Genomic DNA, 23,910 nt, shown 5'->3' with positions numbered 1-23,910 from the left:
AGAGGGAACAGAGTTCCCACGTTTCTTCTCTTCTGGTATTGTTTCCTGAAACATGCAGTAACTCAATGATCTTTTCTTTAAAGGACATCGGACTGAACTGCTTGTTAAAAATAACAGAAGAGGAGGAGGGTTCTGGAAATCAGTCATTTTCCATTAAAGAATGTTTTGGGGAGAGTAGACCATAAACAGATTTAGATGGCAGCAAAGATAACCATTTTTGGCAGTTTTGTGGGGATGCAAATTTACACTGAGTATGTGACAAGAGCTTAACAGCATCCAGAGAAGAGAAAAATAAGTCAGCCAGTGTGAGATATTTCATGTGCTTTTCTCTGTTGTTATGGATAACAACTGACCTCCACAGACCTGGGTTAGGTGAAAGGGAGAAAAGATGACCACTTTCTTATCACATATCCTTCTTCCCAACACTCCAGAGGAATCAAATTTGCTTGAGATGCCTCAAGCCTCAAAATACCTCCACGCTGAGACTTCATGGGAAGCTTGGTGGTAAAGGCAAAACAGGAGTTTCCCCTTTAGATTGATTTTTAAAAATTTATTTATTTAAATTGCTATTTGCATTTTATTAAATGTTCATTTTTGCTTCCCTTCTGCCCTGCTGGTGCAGCAGAAAAGGAGTCTGAAGGCAGATTACAACTACTTGAAAGGAAGTTGTAGCAAGGTGGGGGTTAGTCTCTTCTCCCAAGCAGTAAGTGACAGGAAAAGAGGAAAGGCCTCAAGTTGCACCAGGGCAAGTTTAGATTGGATATCAGAAAAAACTTCTTCACTGAAAGGGTTATCATACACTGGAACATGCTCCTCACAGAGGTGGTTGAATATCCATCCTTGGAGGTGTTTAAAAGACTCAGAGATTTGGTGTTAAGGGACATGGTTTAGCACCACACTTGGTAGAGTTAGATAACAGTTGGACTCAATGATCTTAAAGGCCTTTTCCAACTGAAGTGATTTTATGATTTTCTTGTGCTATGAAAGACTTGCTGATGAGAGATGGTGAAAGGAAAAACATGAGGATACAACAACAGCAGATTATCTTTGCTAAAAGAAACGCAGGAGATATGCAACAAAAGGCTCCTAAAACTAGAGACAACAAAAAGAACAGGCTCTGCAAGCAAAACGGGCACAGTTGGTTGGTCCACTCACAGGACAAGTCTTTGGATGATGTGCACAATGATTCAAAGTCAGGAGACATTGTATTTTAGGGTCAGTTCTGAGAGTTTGCCAAGTTAAAGTAGTGTGAATTTTGAAAATCAGAGGGAAGGGGAGAGTGCTTAGATAAGGGTTTCTTTGGTCCTGGCTCCCTAAAATGGGACTAAGATTAAGAGTTACTCTGCAAAGGGGATTCAGGGGATTTCAAAGGAGTTTGATGCAATATTTTAAATCTAATAGGTGTGTAAGGACTTTAACGTACACCCCTCTTTGTACATGCTTTGTAGCTCTGTATTTCTGTACAACCTCCTTCCACAGAAATTCAGAGAAAAGTGCTATTTGGGTCAGGACATCATTCCCACAAACCCAGGTGCCAGATTCATGCATTCCAAAGAGCCTGGGGTGCTTCCAAATTGGGATCACAGTGGGCTGGTTGGCCTCCACCAAAAAAAAAAAAAAAAACAACCCAAAACCAACCCAACCCCAAAACCACCAAAAAAAAGAAAAGAAAAACCTTATGTGTCTCACTCCTATTTTAATACCTGGTGGAATAATGTAACATGATCCACATGGATAAAAATCTCTGCTCCAGAGTTTCGCCCAAACTGAGGAAAGCACGAGTAGAAAGTTCAGGTAAAGATCTGAGCTATTGGATGCCAGCCCTGTGACTTCTTATGACTGCATGAAAAGCTGAACATGCCTAAGCTCTGTGCCTAAGTTTCTTGTCTGAGGCAATTCCGGTTCCAATTCTGGATTCCTTTCATCTTAAACAAGCTGTGATGGTTAAACATACATTTCCTCTTGAGCAACCTCCCTCTATTATATTTATCATCTTTCATCTGCACAATTGTGAACCAGAGGGAAGAGAAGCTTTTTGCAGTCTTAGTAGTTGTGCTGTTTTTCAGCTTTTTTAAAGAAAAAAGACAACAAAACCCTCTTTTGGCACCAGAAGGTTGAATGGCATGCACGCCACACGTCTGGAAGCCAGCCTGTATTTTTTAACCCATGTATTAAAAATATTCAGTGCTGGAGGGGAAAATAAAGGAGTGTATTCTGTGACTGTTAGACTGGTTTGTTTGTTTGGGAAATGAATAAGCCTTTGACAGTATCTCTAGAAGAAACAGACCAGTGAGTGCTCCATCCTGACATTCTTTTCCTTCTCCAGTCTTCTCCACATACCCCACATTCTTCTTGCCCTCCCAACGCCACTGGTTTGTGGGCAGGCAAGCATTGGGGACCCAGTATGCCACAGCCTTGCCCCCATCTTGAAGTCTTGCCCCTCTCTTGAAGTCATTAGCTTCTTCCATCTCTTCTTGTGAATGCCCTGATGTTAACTGCACCAGTGCATGTATGGAGGTTCTTGGAGCTCTTACTCACCTTGGCTTTGCAAAGCACATATGGCAGCTCAGCTACCTCAAACTCCTGCCCATGCTACTGAAAACACAAAGTACCCCTGAACCAAGTGCATGGCTGAGGATCTGCTGTGCTGCCTGGACCTGGAGAAGAGATTCTTTTCTGTCCTCACCTGCAATTAGCACTCAGCGTTAGACCAGACATAAATGCATTTCAATTTCACATTCTCTCCTTTCCTTTCTCCAGGCTGAGACAGGTCCTGTCACGCTGCTTTCATACTGACTCCAGTGTTTTCCTTTCCCATATTCATTTTACCCTTAGAAGGCGACTGCCTGCTTCTTTTCCTCCCCTTTTTCTTTTTTTGACTGAACTTCAGCTTTTCAGCTTTTATTCACTGGTCATGCTGCTGGCTCAGTGATAGCTGATGCCAGAATATCTAAACTCCGACTGCCTTCATGATTTCTCATGCTAACAAAGACTGGATTCACTTTCCAGACCTTTTGGGTGGGAGGACACCAGTATGTTTCTTTCTGGCTGGCATTTGAAGCAAAACGGAGAGGACAGAGGGAGCTGCAGTTATTCCCTTTAGCTGAAGGAGGTTCACTAAACAAGGCCTTGATGGTTGACTAACAAAGTTAAATGAGCGATTCCCTGAAGAAGCACTGCATAAACGCTGCCCTTCTTGAGACTGTGAACAGCTTTTGTGCCTTATTATGAAAGGAGGTGGGATGCCTGTAAGGTTAGTTCATAGATACTGAAGGAAATGTAGAATTCTAGAACAAGGCAAGCGAGCCAGCTCTGTGATTAAAAGGCACCTTAGACAGAATGGCAAAGGACAGTCAAGCTTAAAAAGATGATTCTATTAACAATTTTTATGCTCACAATTTGATCCTTGCACTTAAACATGACTGCTACAACGATCACTACCCACCCTTCTGCCTGCCAGGACAGGCTTCTGCCACTGTTAAAACAGAATAGATCTCTTGCGTGAAAATATTTTCCTCACTGGTCAAAGAAAAACAGAGCAGACTTTGTTTTGGTTCACTGAAATGCAGAGTATTCCCTTCTTTGGGTGAGAATGAAATCTTTTCCTCATTATCTCCTAGTGAGGTGGGAGACAGTGGTGCCTTTCTGTGCAGACAGGCACAGAAGTCTGCCCACGTCAGTGCTGAATTCTCATTTCAGGAAACAGCAGTGTTTCATCTCTTAACAGATTGTCCAAGCAAGGAAATTCCACCATTCTGTACTGGAAAAATTCCATCTACTGAGTACCCACTGAACCAGTCTGGGTAGCATTACAGAGGTGGCAGGGCCAAGGAGAACTACCATGATTCCTTTGCTTGTAAAGTTCTGTGGCACTTTAACTAAATTAACTTCAACCCAGCCTCCAAGTTGTACAGCAAGAAGTGATGCAGATGCCACACCACATTATCCAAAGGATAGTAAGGGCTTTGTACAGGGAAGAAATAAAAGATAGCTCAGTGTTTCCCAAACACAGCTCACAGCCCCATTCTGAAAAGACCCTCTAAGCTCTGAGGGAGGCACTCCGCTGTGTCTCTCTTTTCTCAGGTTGTGCCATGGGGGAATAGGAACAAGGGACTGCTGTTTGAGTAGCCTTTGAGAGCAGGATATGTGTCTCGTGTTCTTCTCCTGTCAATTGTCACAGGGCAATAGCTGGCTGATTGGCTTCAGTGGGTATTCCCTTCCCAGCCTGGCTCACAGATCCATTTCACCTTGTGTGCTGGTGGATGAGCTGCAGAGCCTGACTGATGAACAGTCTCTTTGGCTGCTCTACCATGTCACCTGCTCCCGTCCCCCAAATACTCCAGAACCCCAGCTAGTAATCTGGAGGGCACCAGGAAGACACAGAGAAATAAAGCAAGTAATAAGTTCACAAGGACGGTGTATGAGAGCAGGAGACAAGCAGTAAGTTGCCCAAATGAGCAGAGAGTAATATTAACTGCCCTGGGCAAAAGCAAAGCACCAAAGAAAAGCCATTGATGCAGGCACAAGGCGAAGTCACACAACCCATTTGCTACTCTGCTAGAATTGTGGCAGCATGAAATATGAGGTGATGAATCAAGCCATTGCTGTGCTGTGAAGCAAAAAGACACATTACATGAATTATCCTCCTGAGAACTTCAATAGGGCCCTGTAGTTATAAATCCTGGCAATATAGCTCAAGTTGCCTCTACAACACAGACATCAGTAACACCAGGTTTTGGCTTCCTCATCAGCATGTTCCATTGTATATGTGAGCTGATTATCCAAGGCAACCAACTCAAAACTTCCCTGGGCTAAGCTTGAAACACAATATTGCATAGTAAAGGCACAGCAGTCAACAAGGTCAGCAAGGAAAGCAAAGTGCTTGTGCAAGCCACACGGGTGCTTGCCACCATTCTGACTTCTTAGAGCAATGTGTCAAGGTTACAGGATTGTGTTTACAAAACTCTCTTTCAAGGTGTATCTAATTTCTGGTAGATGTGATAGATTGGAGAGCTTCACCATGCTGCTAGCTCTGCTGTAAGTGTTGCACCGAGCGGGAGGGTTTCACCCTTGGGGAAATGAAAAAAGAAAAACCCTCACAGTGCAAAGAAAACCTACAATGGTAAACAGAGTAGGTGAGGGAAGGAGAGGGAGAGTGTGTGCATAAAACAAGCAGTAGGACTTCACTGGGTAGGTGGTGTGTGATGGCAATTTCTTTTCTCCCTGTAGAATACCAATTCTTGTACCTGCTGCTTCAGGACTGTAATGTATAGCTATCAACACCATCAGTCTTCATGTTTTTGTGTCCAAAGTGGCTTCTAGTTAAAAGTTTTTAATACAAGTTATGGAGAGTGATAAAGGCAAAACAATATATAGAAGGGAACAACCCAGCTAGCACATTACCTCACATTAAGATCATTCAGGGACATTTTACACACACTAAAAGCAACCAAGATAAAAGCAGAAGGCACAGCTTCTCAAACATCCGTGGGGTTCAGAATGTGATCAGAAAGCATTCTGAAAATGGAAAAATATCAAATACATGCAAAGTGTCACTGTTTGTGGAAAGCACTCTCTGCATTTAGAGCTAAAGTCAGAAATATGATTATACTTTCCTTAGTTTTATCTCTTATGCTCATTAATGTGGTTTTACAGTTTTCATGGCATTTATCACCATGACAATAGTGTTACATAATGAGATTCTGGGAGATTAAGAGGCAAGTGACTGTCCCTCTGTACTCAGAATTGGTGAGGTCACACTTTGAACCCCATGTTCCGTTTTGGGACCTACACTACAAAAGAGAGACATATTGAGGTATTGCAGTGGGTCCAGAGAAGGGCAACAAAGCTGTTGAAGGCTCAAGAACAGGTCTGATGAGGAGCAGCCGAGGGAACTGGTGGTGTTTAGCCTGGAGAAAAGGAAGTTCAGGGGAGACCTTCCCACTTTCTATAACTATATGAAAGGAGGGTGCAGCAAGGTGGAGGTCAGCCTCTTCTCCCTAGTAATAAGTGATAGGACAAGAGGAAATAGCCTCAAGTTGCACGAGGGGAGGTTTAGGTTGGACATTATAAGAAACTTCTTCACTGAAATGCTTATCAAATGCTGGAACAGGCTCCCCCAGGGAGATGGTTGAATCTCCATCTCCAGAGGTGTTTGCTGTTGAGGGACACAGTTTAGCACCATACTTGGTAGAGTTAGGTAACAATTGAATTTGATGATCTTAAGAGTCTTTTCCAACTGAAACAATTCTATGATTACACGGAGCTGATTCGGGGAGCAGGATTTGGATGCTAGTCTGATACCACGCTAAAGCCTTAGCTATCACATCTTCTGTATTCAGGAGAAAATTTCTCTTCCCAGAAGAAAATTTTATCCTTGGAGTATGAAGGGCAAAAATACACAAAAAGAAAACCAAAGGTCAAACTCTACAGTTAAGAAACATCCCAAGGAGAGTTGCCCCCTCCTAATAGGAAGCTGGTTATATATAATCACTGGAAGAATTACTGAAAAGAAATTTCTAAGGACACAGCATACAAACGAACTTTATTCTCCTGAAACCACCCAAATTTATTTCAACACTGCACTCAAAACAATGCTGCCTTAAACTCAGCATGTATAAAACATTAACTATTTCAGGTATCTTCTTGGAAAATCAGAATAATCTACAGCAACAACAAAACCAGAAAGAAAAACCCAGAGAAAAACCCCTGTGAAGGGTTGTAGCCACTGAAGCTACAGGACTGCACAGGGAGCCCAGCCACAGTGACATGCTCTGTGCTGCAGAAAGCAGCAGCTCACTTTTCTCACTAATAACTGAGGCATGTTCTGTGTTGACAGGGACATGTACTGATGAACTATTGGTCCATGTGCAGCCAAGAAGATGGTATAGAAAAAAAATTTTGCATTCGTCTGGAAATTTGCATGGTCCAACCACGTATTTTATACTGGAATAGAGAATGGAAGAGATTGCAGATAAAAGTATGACATTCTTTAGAAGCCATGGAGCCATTTTAGCAATAGGATCCCTCTCTAGAGGATTAGTCACATGAGAATTGAAGGATATCACTGTACTATGGAATGAAGTTATGTTTGTAATCTGGTAGTACAAGATTATTCTTTGCAGTTTTTCCTTAGGCCATTACAAACAGTCTTGAGTCCACTAGCGACCTCAAAATGTTGGGTAAGATCCAACTTGGGCAAAAAGGAGAGAATTTGTTTCCTGTTCATCTAAACAAGCTGGAGTGTGCCCCACATAGAAAGATTCCTATTATGTGCACCATATTAATCATGCCTGATTAAGTTGTCTGACTTAAAAAGCATGGAAGATCACCACACATTTATTTTCTGTGCTCTTTTCTTCCCCAAAGAGATCAGAGTTAATTATTACTCTCTTCCAAATAGTGTCTATTTGCCATGGTCACTCTTTATAATGGCCATTTCTAGATCATTAAAGCCATCTCGGCCTCTGCTGTCTAATCAGCATTTAAACAGAGGCTTTCCCAGGCAAAGGGAACACTTGGTGCTTTGATTCAAGATGTAGTAGGGAAAGATAATCTTTTGGGGACAAACAAGAACAGGAATAGATTGCAAAGTTAGGAATGGAGCAGCATGAAGCGTTCAACTCCACAAGAAAATGGCAATCATGGGAGGGACCGCTGAAAAAGGTATAGCACCAGGGAGGTTTGGCAGCAGGCAGCAATCTCTGCAGTCTTTACTGGCGGGGCAGGCCCCAGCCCAGGCTACGCTGCCTGGGGTGGTTTTGGTGCCTCACCACTTTGTAACTTCAGAAACGCTCTTCCTAGGGCTGCCTTCACTGACAGCTTGGCCACTTTGGACCCTGACAGACACAGAATACCCCCAGCACAGAAGGCAAAAGCTGGGGTGGGGGCAGCAGACAGGCAGCCTTTTGTTCTGAGTGTCCATTTCGTGCAGACAACACGAGGTGAAGCAGCTTTGAAACAGTGACTGGGGCACAGGAAGCTGGGCCGTCAGCCCTGGCTCTCTTGTGGGACTTTTTCTCCCTCTACACGGAAGGAGAGTGCAGTTCACGCTGTCGAGCCTCGGCCTGCTCACCTCAGCTGAACCCATCGATCCCCAGCCCCCTCTTCTCAGCTCACATTAAGCCGCAGCTTGCTCGTTTCGCAGTCCCCAAAAAGGGTCCCTTGCCCTCAGCTCCGCCCATCGAGTCCCAGCCCACTCCTCTCAGCTCGCTCGATCGAGCCCCAGCGTGCTGCCCTTGTAGTTCCCCATAAAACATCCCTTACCCTCGGCTCACCCCACCGAACTCCAGCCCGCTCCCTTCAGCCGAGACCATCGATCCTCAGCTCGCTCTCCTCACCTCAGCTCAGCTCATTAAGCTTCTGCCTGCTTCCTTCCACTCGCCCCATGGAACCTTATCTCGCTCCCCTCATGGTCCCAGAAAAAGCATCCCTTACACTTAGCCCATGGATCCCCCGCTTGCTCCTTAGCTCAACACACATCCCTAAACAAATGCCCCAGCCGGCTCCCCTCAGCTCATCTCAGCCCGCTCCCTCCTCTCTCAGCCCGCTCCCCTCTCAGCGCCACCACCGGCAGCACAATCCAGGAGGGGCGGAGGAGGCATGCAGAGGGTCGGGCTGGGAGGGTGTCCCCGAGCACGGCCAATGGGAGGGGCTCTATGCAAATGAGCGGGGCAGCCTGGCGGCAGGACGGGCGGCGAGGCGCGGAGCAGCGGCGATGCGGAGGGAAGTGGAGTAGCTGCAGCTTGGCCCCTCTCAGCGCTCCGCAGCCATGAAGTACAAGGTAAGCGGCCGGCGGCAGCGGGTGCCGGGGCTGGCACTGCTACTGCGGTGGACAAAGTTTCGTGGGTTTGCCAGCGGCTTCCCTCGCTGAAGCCCTGACAGATGGCGGGCAGCTCAGGGGCTTCCTCTCGGCACCCTCCAAGGCAGGCGGGTACAGCCTCCTATTGCTTGCCGCTCTGCTCTATCCCCAAGGGAGGTGCCAGGTTGGGGTGGGAAGCAGTGGGACAGCGAAAGGGGACAAGCCGGCGGGTACCCTCCGGGTGCTCTGGTGGGTTCGTAATGGGGGGAAAAGAGGCGTTTTTTCTCTCGGTGGGTCGGTGCCTCTTCGACCAGCGCTGGTTGACAGTGCGAGCCCGGTACCTCGGAAAAGGAGGGTTTTTATGGGATGTCCGGCATTGGTGTAGGACAGGGATCGATGCCTCTCTCCGCGATGTAAAATTTAACAGCCCGTTTGGGAACGTCTGGTTATCACAGTGGAGACTGATGGGTCACAAGCATGAAAAGTTATATTTACATTTAAAAGAAAAAATAGTAGCCCTCTTCCACGTTAAATAAATTATTTTAGCGTTACCTTTTACCAGATTTTTTTGTTTGTTTGTTTGCGGGCTTTTTGTTTGTTTTTGTTGTGGTTTTGTTTTTGACAGAGGCTTTCATCCTAACATCGCTGTACTTAAAAACGTCTGGGCAAGGTCCTGAATTGCCTACAGGGCATTAGATTATCACACAGACATACCACAATCCTGTGTGATTGGAAAAAAAAAAAGGAGGGGGGGAGGGGAAGGAAAAACTTCCCTTCCTTTGCCAAAAATAACTTCAGCATCAATAAAAACGTGGTTTGGGAGTGTCACACATTATACACTTACTTGGAGAGTAATGTGCTTCGGGAGTGGACTGAATTTAGGCATCATGGTATAAAAGAGCCCTGATGCTACACGTATGAGGCTTATAAACCTGGGCAGAATCAGGTGTGCAAGCTATTCCTTGGTGAATACACACAGATTCTTATCTTTTCCATGTATCTTCTGAGCTCAGCCCAGGCTTTTAGTCTCTCTCTTGCCCAGCTTTGGGAAAGGTCAGAGTTATGTTTGCAAAGCTGCTGCCAAGTTTCTCCATCTCATGATGATTAAGATTAACCAGGAAAACCAAATTGTATGAAGACAAAGATACTTCCATGACTTTTGAAATTTTGATCTGGACCTGATGGCCTTTTAATTGCTTTTAATTCTGTCTCAAACAGAATCACTGGGTGATCTAAGGTCTGAGATCAAATTCATCTTCTGTCCCTTACAACATCCCCTTGAAATCAGTTCAGGTAGACTTTATACCTCCTTAAAGCTGTGACTTTACTACAAAACATCAGGCACTGGGTAGAAGAGCAGCGTCACTGTTACTCCAGAGCTCATGTACTGCTTTCCAACTGCTCATGGCTAAAGGACACTTGTATCCCAGAGCTTCCTGTCCAGCTTCCTGACCTCTCCTGTCACCCTCTGTCTTTCTCCTGTTGCAAGGCCATGCTTCATATGTAGCCCGGTGGCACTGCAAGATTAGGGACCAATAATGTGGCTCGAAAGGGAGAAGTCTTCCCGTCTCTGTGTTGTTTCCTTTGCACTGTCTGGTTGGAATGAACGTTTTTAGTTTGGGTTTGTGATTATGTAATTCTAGACAGAGAAAGCTAGACAAAGAAAAACCAAGCCAAAAAGAGAGAGAGAGAAGACGGAGGGTTTTGGACTCAAAAACCTTCTGGTCAGACTAGGGTGTTTACTTTCCCTGGGAAATGTGAAATAGTCACATTTCTAGGACAAACATCCTTAGATCTATTTCTTTTCCCTGGAGTAAGATATAAAGAAAATACCTGCTCATTTGGTCTCTGCTATTTTCTTACTGTATTTTCTTTATTTTCCTGTAGGAAAAGGCATGTAGTTTTTATTGTGTGCAGAAAATAAAGGAACAGAGAGTGCTCATGGCCTGCCTGGGGACATACCATCACTTCAGAGGTGGCTTAGCTCCCAGGTGCAGTGCTGGGTCTGTTTAACTACTCCTAGTGTTATATTGGAGTCTTTCTTTACTTTCATTGTGATAAAGCCTCATATAATGAAATGGTTGAGATACTTATTAGAGTGTACTTAGAGAATTAACTGTTGGAGAGAACAGGAACTGACTCGTGTGAGACCTCGAGTATGTGTCTCCATCACTCATGGCTTCACTTTCAATGTGACTAAACCCAAAATAATTTCTGGCATAGAAATTCCCTCTGCTACTAAAGCTACTGTTTTTTTTCCACATATACACATTTTGAAAACTTGTTACCTCTCTTCTTTCACTTAAGCTGATTTTATTTTCCATCCCACTCTTTAAACATTCTTCCAACATAATACTTAAGCCCGAATCCTCCGAATGCTACTGGGGAAGTCCCTGTGGATTGAAGCAGTTTCAGGATTCTACCTTTTATATATTTCTACAGCTCTGTCCTTTGTACAGTGTGTGAAGTTCAGTGAAGATGTGACTGAATAAAGCAAAGACAAATTTGACCCCAGCTTAGGTTCTGTTTCACCATTCAGATACTAGTTAAATATTGGAGAACACAAGTTATTTTTGAGCCATGGAAAGACAGGACAAATACTTTAGGTTGGTTGTGAGTATTTCTTAGTTCTATTTGTCTGAAGGCTGCGTTCAGCAACTAATTCCTGTAGGCTGCAGTTTGATTATGGCAATGCCACAGTTCTTTGTTTGATGACAACAGCATCCTTTTGTCCTACATCATCATGCACCACAAAACTGCATCCCACCTAGTTTTCACAGGATGCCATTCTAGTATCCTGTAATCCAGAAGGTAGGGTCAACCCTTCTGAAACAAACCCCAGACTGCGATTCCAAGGACGGAGCAGTTAGAGCTAATGTGATAGAATCGTTTTGGTTGGGAAAGACCTTTACAAATCATTGAGTCCAACTATTATCTAACTCTACCAAGTATGGTGCTAAACCTTATCCTTCAACACCACATCTCTGAGTCTTTTAAACACCTCCAGGGGTGGAGATTCTATCACCTCCCTAAGGAGCCTATTCCAGTATTTGATAACCCTTTCAGTGAACAAGTTTCTTCTAATATCCAATCTAAATTTCCCCTGGTGCAACTTGAGGCTATTTCTTCTTGTCCTATCACTTGTTACTAGGGAGAAGACACCAACAACCACCTAGCTCCAACCTCCTTTCATGTAGTTGCAGAGAGTGAGGATGTCTCTCCTGAGCCTCCTTTTATCCAGGCCAAACAACCCCAGTTCCCTCCTAAGACTTGTTCTCCAGACCCTGTGTAGTAGGTACTATGTAGGAACATAAATACCAGTGACCAGTGAAGAGCATGGATGCAAGAAGATATATCTGACCTGCAATTCCAGTGCCCTTATCTCAGGCAATAAAAGTGTGACAGAAGTAAATGAAAACATTATCATAACAAGGCTTTTGTAGCTTGTTGGCTGTTCATGAGCAAGACAAAAAGGAAACAAAAAAGAGAGGGAAGGAGAAAGGGGGGCTTATCTTTTTAGTAAACAGATCCAAACAGTGAAAGAAGAAAGGAGAAAAAACCCTATACATTCCTTACCTCATTTAAGCCAAAAGGAATGACGTAGATGTAAAGTATGAGGTCTTGATTATCTATTTTTAGATAATTTGTTGGGCAAGGAAGAAACCTAAGTAAATAGGGTTTGAAATGCCTGCCATTTGTGCTAAGGCACAGTCCTGTAATATATAGACTTGATTACAATGCCTGCATGCCAAGACAAACAAAATAGTGTCACTGGGAAGAAATACTATATTCCCAACCAGAGTGCTTGTGAAAAGCTGCTTGTAACCCTGGCAATGAAAGACTTGGAGAGTTGGGCCATGTAAAGGGAAAAGAACTGCCTGTACTTTACTAACCAGATCCTCTCTGCTTTGTTTATTCCTCACACTCCTCTTTGTTTTATTTTCTTTTTGTTGTTGTTGTTGTTGTTTGGCTTTGGATCTTAGCAATCAAACCAAGAAGTAAATAGGGACTGTAAAACCTTGTAAAAGGTACTAGAGGAACAAACCAACAGGGAAAAACTGTCCAGGTTTGTGTCATCTCTGCTACCGTTGGATTTGCGATGGAAGTTTTGTGATTTGTGTCTGTGACTGAACAGAGGGAGGTGGTAGAAGTGTAGCAGGGTCAGGCCTCAATCAGCAGCAGCACTAGTGAGATGTAGCAGTAGGACTGGCTCCTTCCCAAAGCTTGGAGAACCTCTGTAATTTTCAGATTCTCATTCTTCCCTGCTGTAGTCTCTGTGTATCCCCTCCTCTCCATATGAGAAATTCCCACTACAGAATTCATTTGCCTCCCAAAGACACAATAGAACAGCAATGTGCTGTTCATTCTGTTCCACAGATGGAGGTGCTGAGGCTTAGGAGTGTTACAGGACCTGCTTTGTGCTGGCTTTTCTTCTTCCTCTCAAACACTACGGCTAACAGCATACAGGTTTTTTTGCATGATTCCTAAACCTCTATGGTTCTATCCTAATAGCTCTTCTTGAGTAAAGTAGCTCTATACCTACTTCATCATGAAACTGGTTGTCCAATCTGTCTCTTTGTCCAGTAGTTCCTAATATATGATGGAGAAGCAGAACTGCCAGATAAACAGTTTTCCTTATTGTTGATAGTTCCAGTTTACTTTGACCTTAGACAGTACAAGAGGCACTGGATACTAATCTGGGGGTTTTACTCAGGCTTTGAAAATTGTACTAGAGGTTGCAGACACATTATACTATTACTTTGCCTCATGGTACCTTGATTCAACGTTAGTCTTTCCAAGCAGTGCTGTAATATCAAAGGACCTACAGGGGGGCCCTACCAGATCAAAAAGCAGGACAACTACTTAATATTAAGACTTTATGGAAACATCTTCTACAAAGGGAAAATGAAATGTTTAAGAACTCTGCAGCCCTTCTAAGCTTGTCATCAACATTTTGCAGGATGTAGGCTAGACTTTGGAGAAGTCTCATCAAGCGTTACTGTGAACACGTTAAGTGTTGGAGCACAGTTCCTAAGGCCACATACAGACTCACCTTTGGAATCTTACAATCTCAAGCACAGCAACAAGTGGGGTTAGAAGAGATTATATTTGTGCTGATATCTTATCACTGAACATTGTACTTGTACGTGTGGTGGCTCAGGAGAAGTTTATGTTGTTCACCTGCTCCATTATAAATACCAGCCATTGTAGCAAGCCCAGGTGTGTCTAGTGACCTGACTAAAAGTTCAAATGTGATACCTCTCCTGAGTTACATGCACCTACTCCCATGCACTACTGCTGATATATATAGAATCATAGAGCTGTTGAGGCTGGAAGAGACCTTTGAGATCATCAAGTCCAACTGCTCGCCTAGAGCTCACAATCTCACCACTGCTGCTAAGCCACTACCATTGACCCACATTCCTCAGCACCTAACCCATGGGGCTTTTCAACAGCTCCAGGGATGGTGACTCCACCACCTCTCTGGGCAGCATGTTCCAATGTCTGAGAACCCTTTCTGTGAGGAAATTCTTCCTAATATCCAACCTGAACCTCCCTTGGCACAACCTGAGCCTGTTTCCTCTTGTCATGTTAACTGTTGCATGTGAGAAGAGACCGACCCCCGCCTTGCTCTGACCTCCTGTCAGAGAGGTGTAGAGGGTCATGAGGTCTCCCCTCGGCCTTCTCTTCTGAAGACGAAACAACCACAGTTCCCTCAGCCATTCCTCACAGGATGTGTATTCAAGGCCCTTGGCCAACTTTATAAACACTAGGAGAAAAGGAGCCTGCCTTCTCACAAAGAGCTTGCACTCACAAGCCAAGCATGAGGTCCTGCCCTTGCACAGACATACAGGAGAAGAGGATGTTCCCTCTGTATCTGGAAATAGCAAACAGCCCGTGTCTCTGTGCTTACAAAAAGTAGGGGACTATGAGTGGAGCACATGGTTTCCCCCTTGTCGCGTTGCTGTTATCAAAGATGTTAGGGGCATGGGAATGACTTCTGCATGCAATAGATGGGCTTCAGTCACTTTAGGATAAAGTCACTTCTGTTTTGCTTATTTTATCTGGACTGGCTTATCACAGCCATTTAAGTACTTAAATCCCATTCATACCAGCAGCAACTAGAAACCGGCCTGTCTCCAAGATCTAGAGTTTCATTTCATTTTTAAAGTGACATAAGCACTTAAAAGGAGCACGCACAGGTATCTGCCTTAGCTGCAACAGTTGTGGAGAACCCTTGCCTTCTACTGTTCCCATTTCTGGCAGCACTTGATGGAGACAAGCAGCTGAACTTCTTGAGACACTCCTCTGTAGGAGCCCACGTTCAGTGACATTTGAAATTGTAAACATGGAGGTCACTTTTCAAGATGCTTCTTTAGGTAGCATGTGCAGTCTGAGCATCTATGAAAGCAGTGGACATTTACCTGTTGCAACAGAACTCTGACCCCTGAAAGATGCTTTATGCTTTGTTAAATCAGGCTTACTGCTAAGTAAGGCTGCATTTGGAGGTGCTCTTTGCTTCCTCTAAATAGCTGCAGCTCTCAGAATCAGTGAAGCTGGGTCACTTCATAGCAGCTGTGAGTACAGCCCTTGAATATGTCTGCCTGTTCATCACAGGCCACTCTTGGCAAGTGATGTTTTTTCTTTTGCCTTTTGGTCTAGACATTACAGTAGTGGAAACAGTTTTAATTTTAAGGAGGTCATTTTTCCACAGCAGACTTGGACGTAGCTTGCATTTGACAAGAAGCAGGGCTGCTAGGGTTTGCAGTCCTAGAAACACCAATTCATAGCACGGCATAAAAAATTTAATCTTGCTCTCCTACGAAGGGATGAGGCCCATTCTTGCCTTTCTATTTTTGTGTTTGTTTTAAAAACATCCAATTCACAGTCAGAGTGGATGAACCTGCCCAGAAAAGGAAGAGGAATATGAATGGATTTACTCTACAGGAGCATATCAGAAGCCATTTCTTAAGCAGGCCTCACTCACAGCATAGTTGCAAATTGTAGCAGTAGCAATATTGTAAATCATTTGGTGACAACAAAACTTAGAAAGGGGAGGAAAATGCAGGTGAAAATTCAGAGATTCTCTTTCAAAATAATTCTTTGATCCAAAGGGTTAAGTACAAAACAACTGGAAGAGTGCACTCTTATGGTTAACATCGAGCTAGCAGTAGGTAGGGTAACGAATGCCCTTGTCCTGTGGACTTTATATCCAGTTAAAATGCTAAGGGTAATAAACCCATTTTTATTGTTATAGAGGGCCCTAGTTTACAAGCAGATATCTTCTTTTATTTTTTCTCTCTCTGCTTGCTTTGTCTTGTTTGCAGCCCAGAATCTGCACAAACCAATCTCTCAAGTGATCAGGGATACAGTTAAGGTTGTATTTCAGTCTGAGACAAAGTGTAATAACCATAACTGGTTAAGACACATCCACACACTCTCCCTTCTCTGAGGGCACACTTCCTTAGAAAATGTCAGCTTACCAAAACTGAGCTGTTCTGGGAGGCTTGTTGACTTTTGGCTGCTGCCCTGTGTCAAGGAGAAACCTCAACTGCCAGCCAAGCCTGGCTCCCCACAAAGTGTGTCTGATTCACAGGCAGCCTGTTGCCTGTTTCCCCCACTAGCCTGCTGAGGGCTGGAAACAGGAAAACACGAGAAACAGTTGTTTTTCTTCAGTAAGCTGGAATCCCAGGGCATCCTAAGTTGCAAGTGCTGTACAGCATCCCAGATGGTGACACTGAAGTGACTAAGAATGGTGGCTTTCCCTTCTATGGAGAATTTTTGGAGAGACTTGGAGGGGAAAGGGATCATGTCCCAGTTCTGCTAGGTTCTAGATTAAAAAAAAAAAAAAAGAGAGGGGAGGGGAGGGGAGGGAAAGGGAGGGAAGAGGAGAGGAGAGAGAAGAAAGGAAACAAGAAAAGAAAAGAAAATCATCCATTCCAGAACTGAAGAACATCAGCAAGGAATAACCTGGTGACAATACTGAGCTATGCCTACAGGGCTATGATTTCTTGACAGTCAGGTTGTGATTGTTTCACCAGAGCTGCACAGAGAAGGGTTAAATTTAGGAGAAGGATTTTTTTTTTTTAAAGGAAACTTTGTCTAGGAGAAAACTGCTTGCAAAAGCCAGAAAATGGAAAACTGAGAACTCAAAACACACGTTTCAGGATTCTTTCTATCCCTTTTTTTCCCCTCCTGCTCTGCTCCTTCAGTTCGTGAGCATTCAACATCCGATCTCCTTTCATTAAGTTTTTAATTGCTTGCCTGAGGGAAAGAGGTTGGGTTTTCCATCTGCTTTTTGATTTTGATGTACTGTGGTTTAATCACAGTGAGATCATATTTACTCTAAGGCTATTGTTTGCATGCTTTATTTTTTCCCTTTTTTTTTTTTTTTTTTCCTCCTTTCCTCCCCCCTGTTGATGTCACAGAAGGCACAGAGCCCTCAGATTTGAAAAGGCCTTTTTAAGTCATGGAGCTCGATCACACCCTTCCTTGGGCGGGGGGGAAAGGAAACTGGTTACAAGGGGAAAACATATACAGAAAACTCTGCGAGTTAGGTGTGGTGGAATTTCCCAAAATATTAATAGTTCTTGAAGGTAAGGCAGGGGATGTGGTTTGCATTCCCTGAAAGAGCAAAGTATTTCAGCACTCCTGTGAAACCCCAGGAACTCAGAGGGCAGGGGAATAAGATCAGAGTATGTTGTCAGTGGGTCACTGCTCTGCCTCACAGCAAACGGTACTGTCATGAACCCTGTGGGTTCTCTACCACAGCTCCAAAACAGGCTGGGTGGTCTGACAGCACAGAAGCAGTGGGCATGAGTCTCAGGGGTGTTCCCCAGGGCTGAGCAAAAAAGCATTACCTCAGATACGCCCTTTCCTAGGGTGGCTGTGACCTGTTTCACAGTAGACTCCAAACAGAAGGTTGCTATGTAGTAAAAGGGAGTTGCCATGTCTGTTAAACTCTCCCTATACATTCACCAAGCACTTCAGAGGTTTTGTATGACTCAGATGGTGTTTGTGACACAATACATCCATCCTTCACTGCGTCAGAGACAGAAGGGGTAAATCCGCTCCTTATTTAGCATCTGACATCAAATTATGTTACTATAATTGCCTTTGCAATGCCTAGGAGACCACAGCATCAGCCCCACACCTCAAATTCCCTCTAAGCAAAATAGGATCATAGAATGATTTGGGCTGGAAAGGAACCTTAAAGATCATCTAATTCTAACCCTACAGCACAGACACCTCCTACTAGACCAGTCCACTCAACGCCCCATCCAGCCTGGCTTTGAACACTTCCAGGCTTGGAGCCTCCACAATGTCTCTGGGCAACTTGTTCCAGTGCCTCACCACCCTCACGGGGAAGAATTTCTTCCTAATGTCTAATCTCAACCTGTCTTCTTCCAGTTTGAAGCCATTTCCCCTCATCTTACCACGACATGCCTTTGTACAAAGTCCCTCTCTAGCTGTCCTCGTGGTGAAGATAAACCAGCCAAGCAAAAAATATAAAACTCAGTGAAGAGACAGAAGAATATCATCCAAGCAATCAGACAAAGCTTGGTTTGTTGTCCCTGTAGTCAGCATACAGTTAGCATTTTCTCAATCTGTATAGATACGGAGCCAGAAAACTTACACTTTGAAATGTCAGGCACAACAAGAAGCTGATGTACTCCCCACAGAACAATGACATATTTTTATTCACACAGGACAAAAGTATCAATTAGAAACTTAATTTTTGTATTCTTTCCTTTTTCACTTGACCTCCACTTTTTCTACTCTCCTAATTACTTTCCTCTGAAGTTGCAGATTCACTGCTATGCCTCAGTTTCACAGAGTATTTTGACAACTGCCTACAAAAAAAGATTGATACACAAATATCTCCTGTTTGCTTGAAATGGAAGAGCTACACAGAAACAAAAGATGTTCTCATACCAGAGAGCCCTCAGTCTCTCACATATTTAGGTTATAATTGAATCCTAGTCTTGGGTCACCTTGATGGACCACATCAGCATCTTGAGTAGGAGTGTGAATGGAGGAGTGGTCAATCTGCTCATTGTCTGGAACCCCTGCTGGCTAGAGTGTTGTGCCTACAAAACTTGGCAGTGAATATATCCAGAGCATGACAGCCATCATGCCTACTTTGCCTTATCCAAGTGTGATCCATTAAGGAAGAGACAGTTCCATTCTTAACTATCTGTGTAACTGGTCAGAAGTCAAAAAAAAAAAAAAAGAAGAAAGAAGAAACCAACTCCACCAGAGCTGAAATTCAGGCCAGACAGACAGACTGGGACTGCTTGATGGAACACTGAAATAAGACACTTCTCCCCTGCAGATCCAAGGTTTTCCACTCCACAACCTCGAAGTAGCTTGGAATACTTAGCATGACAGACAGAGATGCACAGGAGCAGAGTGCAAGGATTCTTAGGGTGGATGAAGATCTGTCCTCCTTATGGCTCTGCTCAGGCCGTTAGCTTAAAGCTCTCTCATTAGCTGTAAAGCAGCCTTCCAAATCTGTGTATGGAAAACTGCCTTAAATTCCAAGTCCTGCTTGATGGGTAAATTTGGGCTAGCAATGCTTGACCAGAAAATATCTCCACTAGAACAAAACTTGTGGGTTTTTTGTGGAAGAAAGCAGAAGAGTGCCTGAGAAGTGGAACTGTGGGCTTTGCCTGTAAGAGTGAATTGAAACCTGACTACCCTGAGCAACCAGGGTCCCTATTTCATAGAATTGGTTTGGTTGGATGAGACATTTAAGATCATCAGGTCCAACCATTAACCCAGCTCACCATTAAAACATATCCCTCAGCACATCATCTACTCTCCAGGGATTGTGACTCCACCACTTCCCTGGGCAGCCTGTTCCAAGGCTTGACAACCATTGCAGGGAAGAAATTCTTCCTAATGCTCAACCTAACCTCCCCCAGAGCAACCCAAGGCTGTTTTCTCTTGACTTGTTGCTTGTTACACTTTTGTCATTGGCCTTGAGGCAAGGAAGCTCACAGTTCCCAGAGCCAGCAGGCAGACCTGCAGTCTGAATTAGATGCTAAGGGCCTTTCAAAGTCCTCCTGCCAAAGCGGCAGTTATCTACAACACCCTGGTAATTCAGCAAGCTCTTTCATATGTGGTGTGGCAGCACTTCCTGCCTCCTCTACATAGCTGTTGGCTTCAGATAACAAGTACCTGCACACTGCTTGTTGCTGGCAAGGCTATGTTGCTGCTCAGTAAGACCTGGACAGGCTGGAGAGTTGGGTGCAGAGGAACCTAACAAAGTTCAATGAGGGCAAGAGTAAGGTCCTGCATCTGGGGAGGAATAACCCCATGCACCAGTACAGGTTAGGGGTTGACCTGCTGGGAAGCACCTCTGCGGAGCAGACCTGGGAGTCCTGGTGGAGAATAAGTTCACCATGTACCAGCAATGTGCCCTTGTGGCCCAGAAGGCCAATGGGTGCACTAAGAGTGTGACCAGCAGATTGAGGGAGGTTCTCCTCCTAGTGTGAGGCCACATCCAGAGTACTGCATCTGAAGGGCAACAGACACAAACTGGAACACAGGAGGTTCCATCTGAATGTAAGGAAAAACTTTACTTTGAGGATGCTGGAACAGGCTGCCCAGAGAAGTTGTGGAGTCTCCTCTGGAGAATTTAAAAACCCATCTGGATGTGATCCTGGGTGACCCTGACTTAGCAGGGGGGTTGGACTAGATGATCTCTAGAGGTCCTTTCCAACCCCTACCATTCTGAGATTCTTTGATTAGCTGTTAGAGGTCTACACACGTAGGGGATTGTTACTGCCCAGCAGCAAAGTGCCTTTTCCATTGCCCAGGTCAGTGCCCACAGGGACATACCTAAGAACATGCCAGTTAAGCTCTGTGCATACCAGATACAACCTTTGCTGCTCACACTACCTTCTTCCAGCTTTGAGGAGACCAACAGCAGACATTTTTCACAGCTGAATGCCTTATTCAGTGAACTGTAACCTTCATGAAAAGTTGCTTGTTACAGATAGACCTATTACCTACTGTGCCTCCATAGTTCCCTTCCTTGCAAATGCAGCACAGTAAATTCTTTATTTCAGGGGCAGTGACAGCATGAAATAGACAAGGAGGTGTACTCGGAAGGCAAAACAGAGCACAAACTTCCCTCTCTTCCACCAGTACTGCTTGCAGCAAGCTGTTTATCTCAGAATAAAACTTGGTCTTTACAGGGTCTTCAGACCAGGCCTTCAGTCCCACAGGGAAATCATTACTGCTAGGCCTACTGCAGCTGAGCAAGGGTATCCTAATGCTTAAGCTTACTTTGGAACCTTAAAGACAAGGGAATCTCTATTAAAAATATTACGTGGTGGGTAATTAAAAGCGATCCAACCAAAATGAAGCTACTGCTTTGTGCACAGACACTCCTTTGGGGTCTCCCCCCACCTTTCCTTCCTTTGTTCCTCTCTTCCTTCCTTCTCCTAAGCTAGCTATACATAGAAGCAGTTTGGCCTTTTAAGAAACAGTTTGTCCAAAAACAGTAAAGAAAAATGGGGTCCCACCCTTTTTCAGTGGAGAGGTGATTTCCCTAATTCTGTTTGCACATAAATATTGCTTCTTATGCATAGAGTTTAAAAGCAAGACAAAGCAGAGCACAACCACACACCCCAGCAGGCAAGCACAGAGCAGGGATCACATCCACAGTCTGTGTGTTCTGGGACATCCTTGTATTGCATCTCTGAGGGGAGCGACTGAACTTCTTCAAGCTTACGGTTGGCTGAACCTTTTCCTCGTGGGTTCATTCATTGCTGAGCTGACTGAGGAGTCAAGTCCACAACCCTGTGCTAAGAGCTTGGCACTGCAACACTCAGCCCTTAAAGAGTCCATTGTATTTAATCTCAGAGCATGTAATTTATTATTCCTATGTTTGCTTCCATGGCTGTGGGCACCTCACACACTCTTGATACTCACGTCACTGGATGTGTTTACTCTAACAGAAAGAGTAGATGTTTCCACCACTCTCTTTAACTCTTGCCTCTTCTGCCACTCGGCCTCATCCACAACCAACCTTTTCATCCTCCAAACCACAATATACAGAAGTCCATCAGTTCCCTTCACTGCAGGGAAAGCCAACCAAAACAGATCACATTCTTCCAGATATCTTTGTGTGTCTTTATTCAGGCCTGTTAACCATATCTGCAGCAGGCTAAGGGCTGAGTAGACACCTTTCACTTCAGCTAAAAATATCTATAGGGTGCCAGTCAAGAGGATGGGACCAGACTCTTTTCAGTGGCACCCAGCAACAGGACAAAGAGCAACAGGCACAAACTGGAACACAGGAGGGTGCACCTAAACATAATGAAAAACTTCTTTCCTGTGAGGGTGATGGACCAGGCTGCCCAGAGAGACTATGGAGTCTCCTTTTCTGGAGAGATTCCAAACCTGCCTGGACATGATCCTGGGCAACTTGCTGTGGGTGACCCTGCTTTCGCAGGGGAGGTTGGACTAGATGATCCCTTTCCAGAGGTCCCTTCCAACCCACAACATTCTGAGATTTTCTGACTGTTATATAACAGACCTCATTTATCCATCTGACTCTGGCTTTTTAATTCCTTCAGCACCAGAGAAGAAGAATGGTTTGCAGAGTCTTTTTGTTCTTCAAGCTCTGCAAGTAGAACAGCTGACAGCTTTTACAGCAGCAACATTAGCTCTCAGTCAGCTTTTACTAGGACATGCATCCTGGATGCAAAAGGGAGGGAAAAATCCAAGGTGTGCCAAGAATACAGATTGCACCTTTCTGGGGTTTATCTAATGGACTCACAACTGGCATTAAAGGAAAACCGGCACAGAAGTTTCAAATCCCAGGTTCACTTTACCTAGAGACAGCTTGAAAGCTTTACTTTTGTCTCAACCAGTGTAGAAAGTTGGGTCCACAGGCACTGTAATCTGCATTTAATCCTGAGAGTATCCATTTCAGTTTTATTTCAGGCAGAGTTTCTGACACAAGGCATCAATGAAGTCTGCTGAGCTTTTTCTTGCAGCACGTTCCAGCTAAAGTCCCCAGGCAGCAGTCATTAGGGTCAGGCTCTCTTTCACTTTGACCTGATGATGGCTGGGATAGTACTTTATTTAACATGAGACTGAAAAACTTCCTTTTTTTAGTGATTTAACAGAAAACGCTTTCTACTCCACTCAAGAGCCCAAGGTTAAGAGGAATTCAATCTTCTTGAGAACAAATGTGTTGGGTTTTGTTTTGTTTTGTTTTGTCTGTACAGAGTATTAACATAGTGAGGGCCTGACCCTGGCTTTGACTTCCAAACATTCCAGTATTGCTAGCAAGGCTTGAGGATACAGAGACTGAACTGAATCCTTACAGTCAACCCTTAGCTGTAGAGAAGCACTCTTTAATTGTAGTAGGAGGGAAGGTTTAGGTTGGATATTAGGAAGAATGTCTTCCCCAAAAGGGTTGTCAAGCCCCAGAACAGGCTGCCAGGGGCAGTGGTGGAATCTCCATCCCTGGAGGGGTTGAAAAGCTGGGTAGATGTGATGCTGAGGGACATGGTTTACTGGTTGCCTGGCAATGCTGAGTTAATAGTTGGACTTGATGATCTTAAAGGTCTCTTTGACCAAAACAGTTCTGTGATTCTGTGGGAGAATGGAGCTGTGTATGGACCACAGGTACATCCAGATTCTGAGGAGAGCCTCACTGCACTTTCCATGCAGTTATTGTAAGTGGACCAAAGAAGAGCACAGAGACTTACATCCTTTATCTTACCAAAAGAAGGTGGTAGCTGTGCCAGTATGTTTGTCTTATGAAGCACATCTGATGTCTATGGCAAAACAATTTTTCCCCCTACTAGGATCAGATTTCTCCCCTGCTATTACAGAACTTTGTAGTTCCAATTCTTGAATATTTCCAGGGATGGGACATCCACTACCTCTCTTGGCTGCCTGTCTCAGTGTTTCACCACCCTCAGTGTAAAAAACATCTAAATCTCCTCTCTTTTTGCTTAAAACCATCACCCCTTGTCCCTTCACAACAGGCCCTGCTAAAAAGTCTGTCCCTGTCATTGTTATAGGCCCCTTCGATGACTGAAAGGCCACAATAAGTCTCCCTGGAGGCTTTTCTTCTCCAG

The 23,910-nt window shown here is 44.3% G+C and overlaps 1 protein-coding gene across 1 annotated transcript in view; it reads left to right on the top strand.

Annotated features, from left to right (window-relative positions):
• Window positions 1-9,060: 9,060 nt before the first annotated feature.
• Window positions 9,061-23,910, top strand: part of NEDD9 (neural precursor cell expressed, developmentally down-regulated 9) — a 43,031-nt gene continuing 28,181 nt past the window's right edge. Inside the window, exon 1 of the mRNA XM_054381955.1 lies at window positions 9,061-9,213. Within this exon, the coding sequence (XP_054237930.1) occupies window positions 9,061-9,213 (153 nt within the window). The remainder of the gene's footprint in view (window positions 9,214-23,910) is intronic.

Source organism: Indicator indicator, chromosome 6 (assembly GCF_027791375.1).
Source record: "Indicator indicator isolate 239-I01 chromosome 6, UM_Iind_1.1, whole genome shotgun sequence".
Classification (NCBI taxonomy): Eukaryota; Metazoa; Chordata; class Aves; order Piciformes; family Indicatoridae; genus Indicator; species Indicator indicator.
This window is presented reverse-complemented; position numbering and strand designations above follow the sequence as displayed.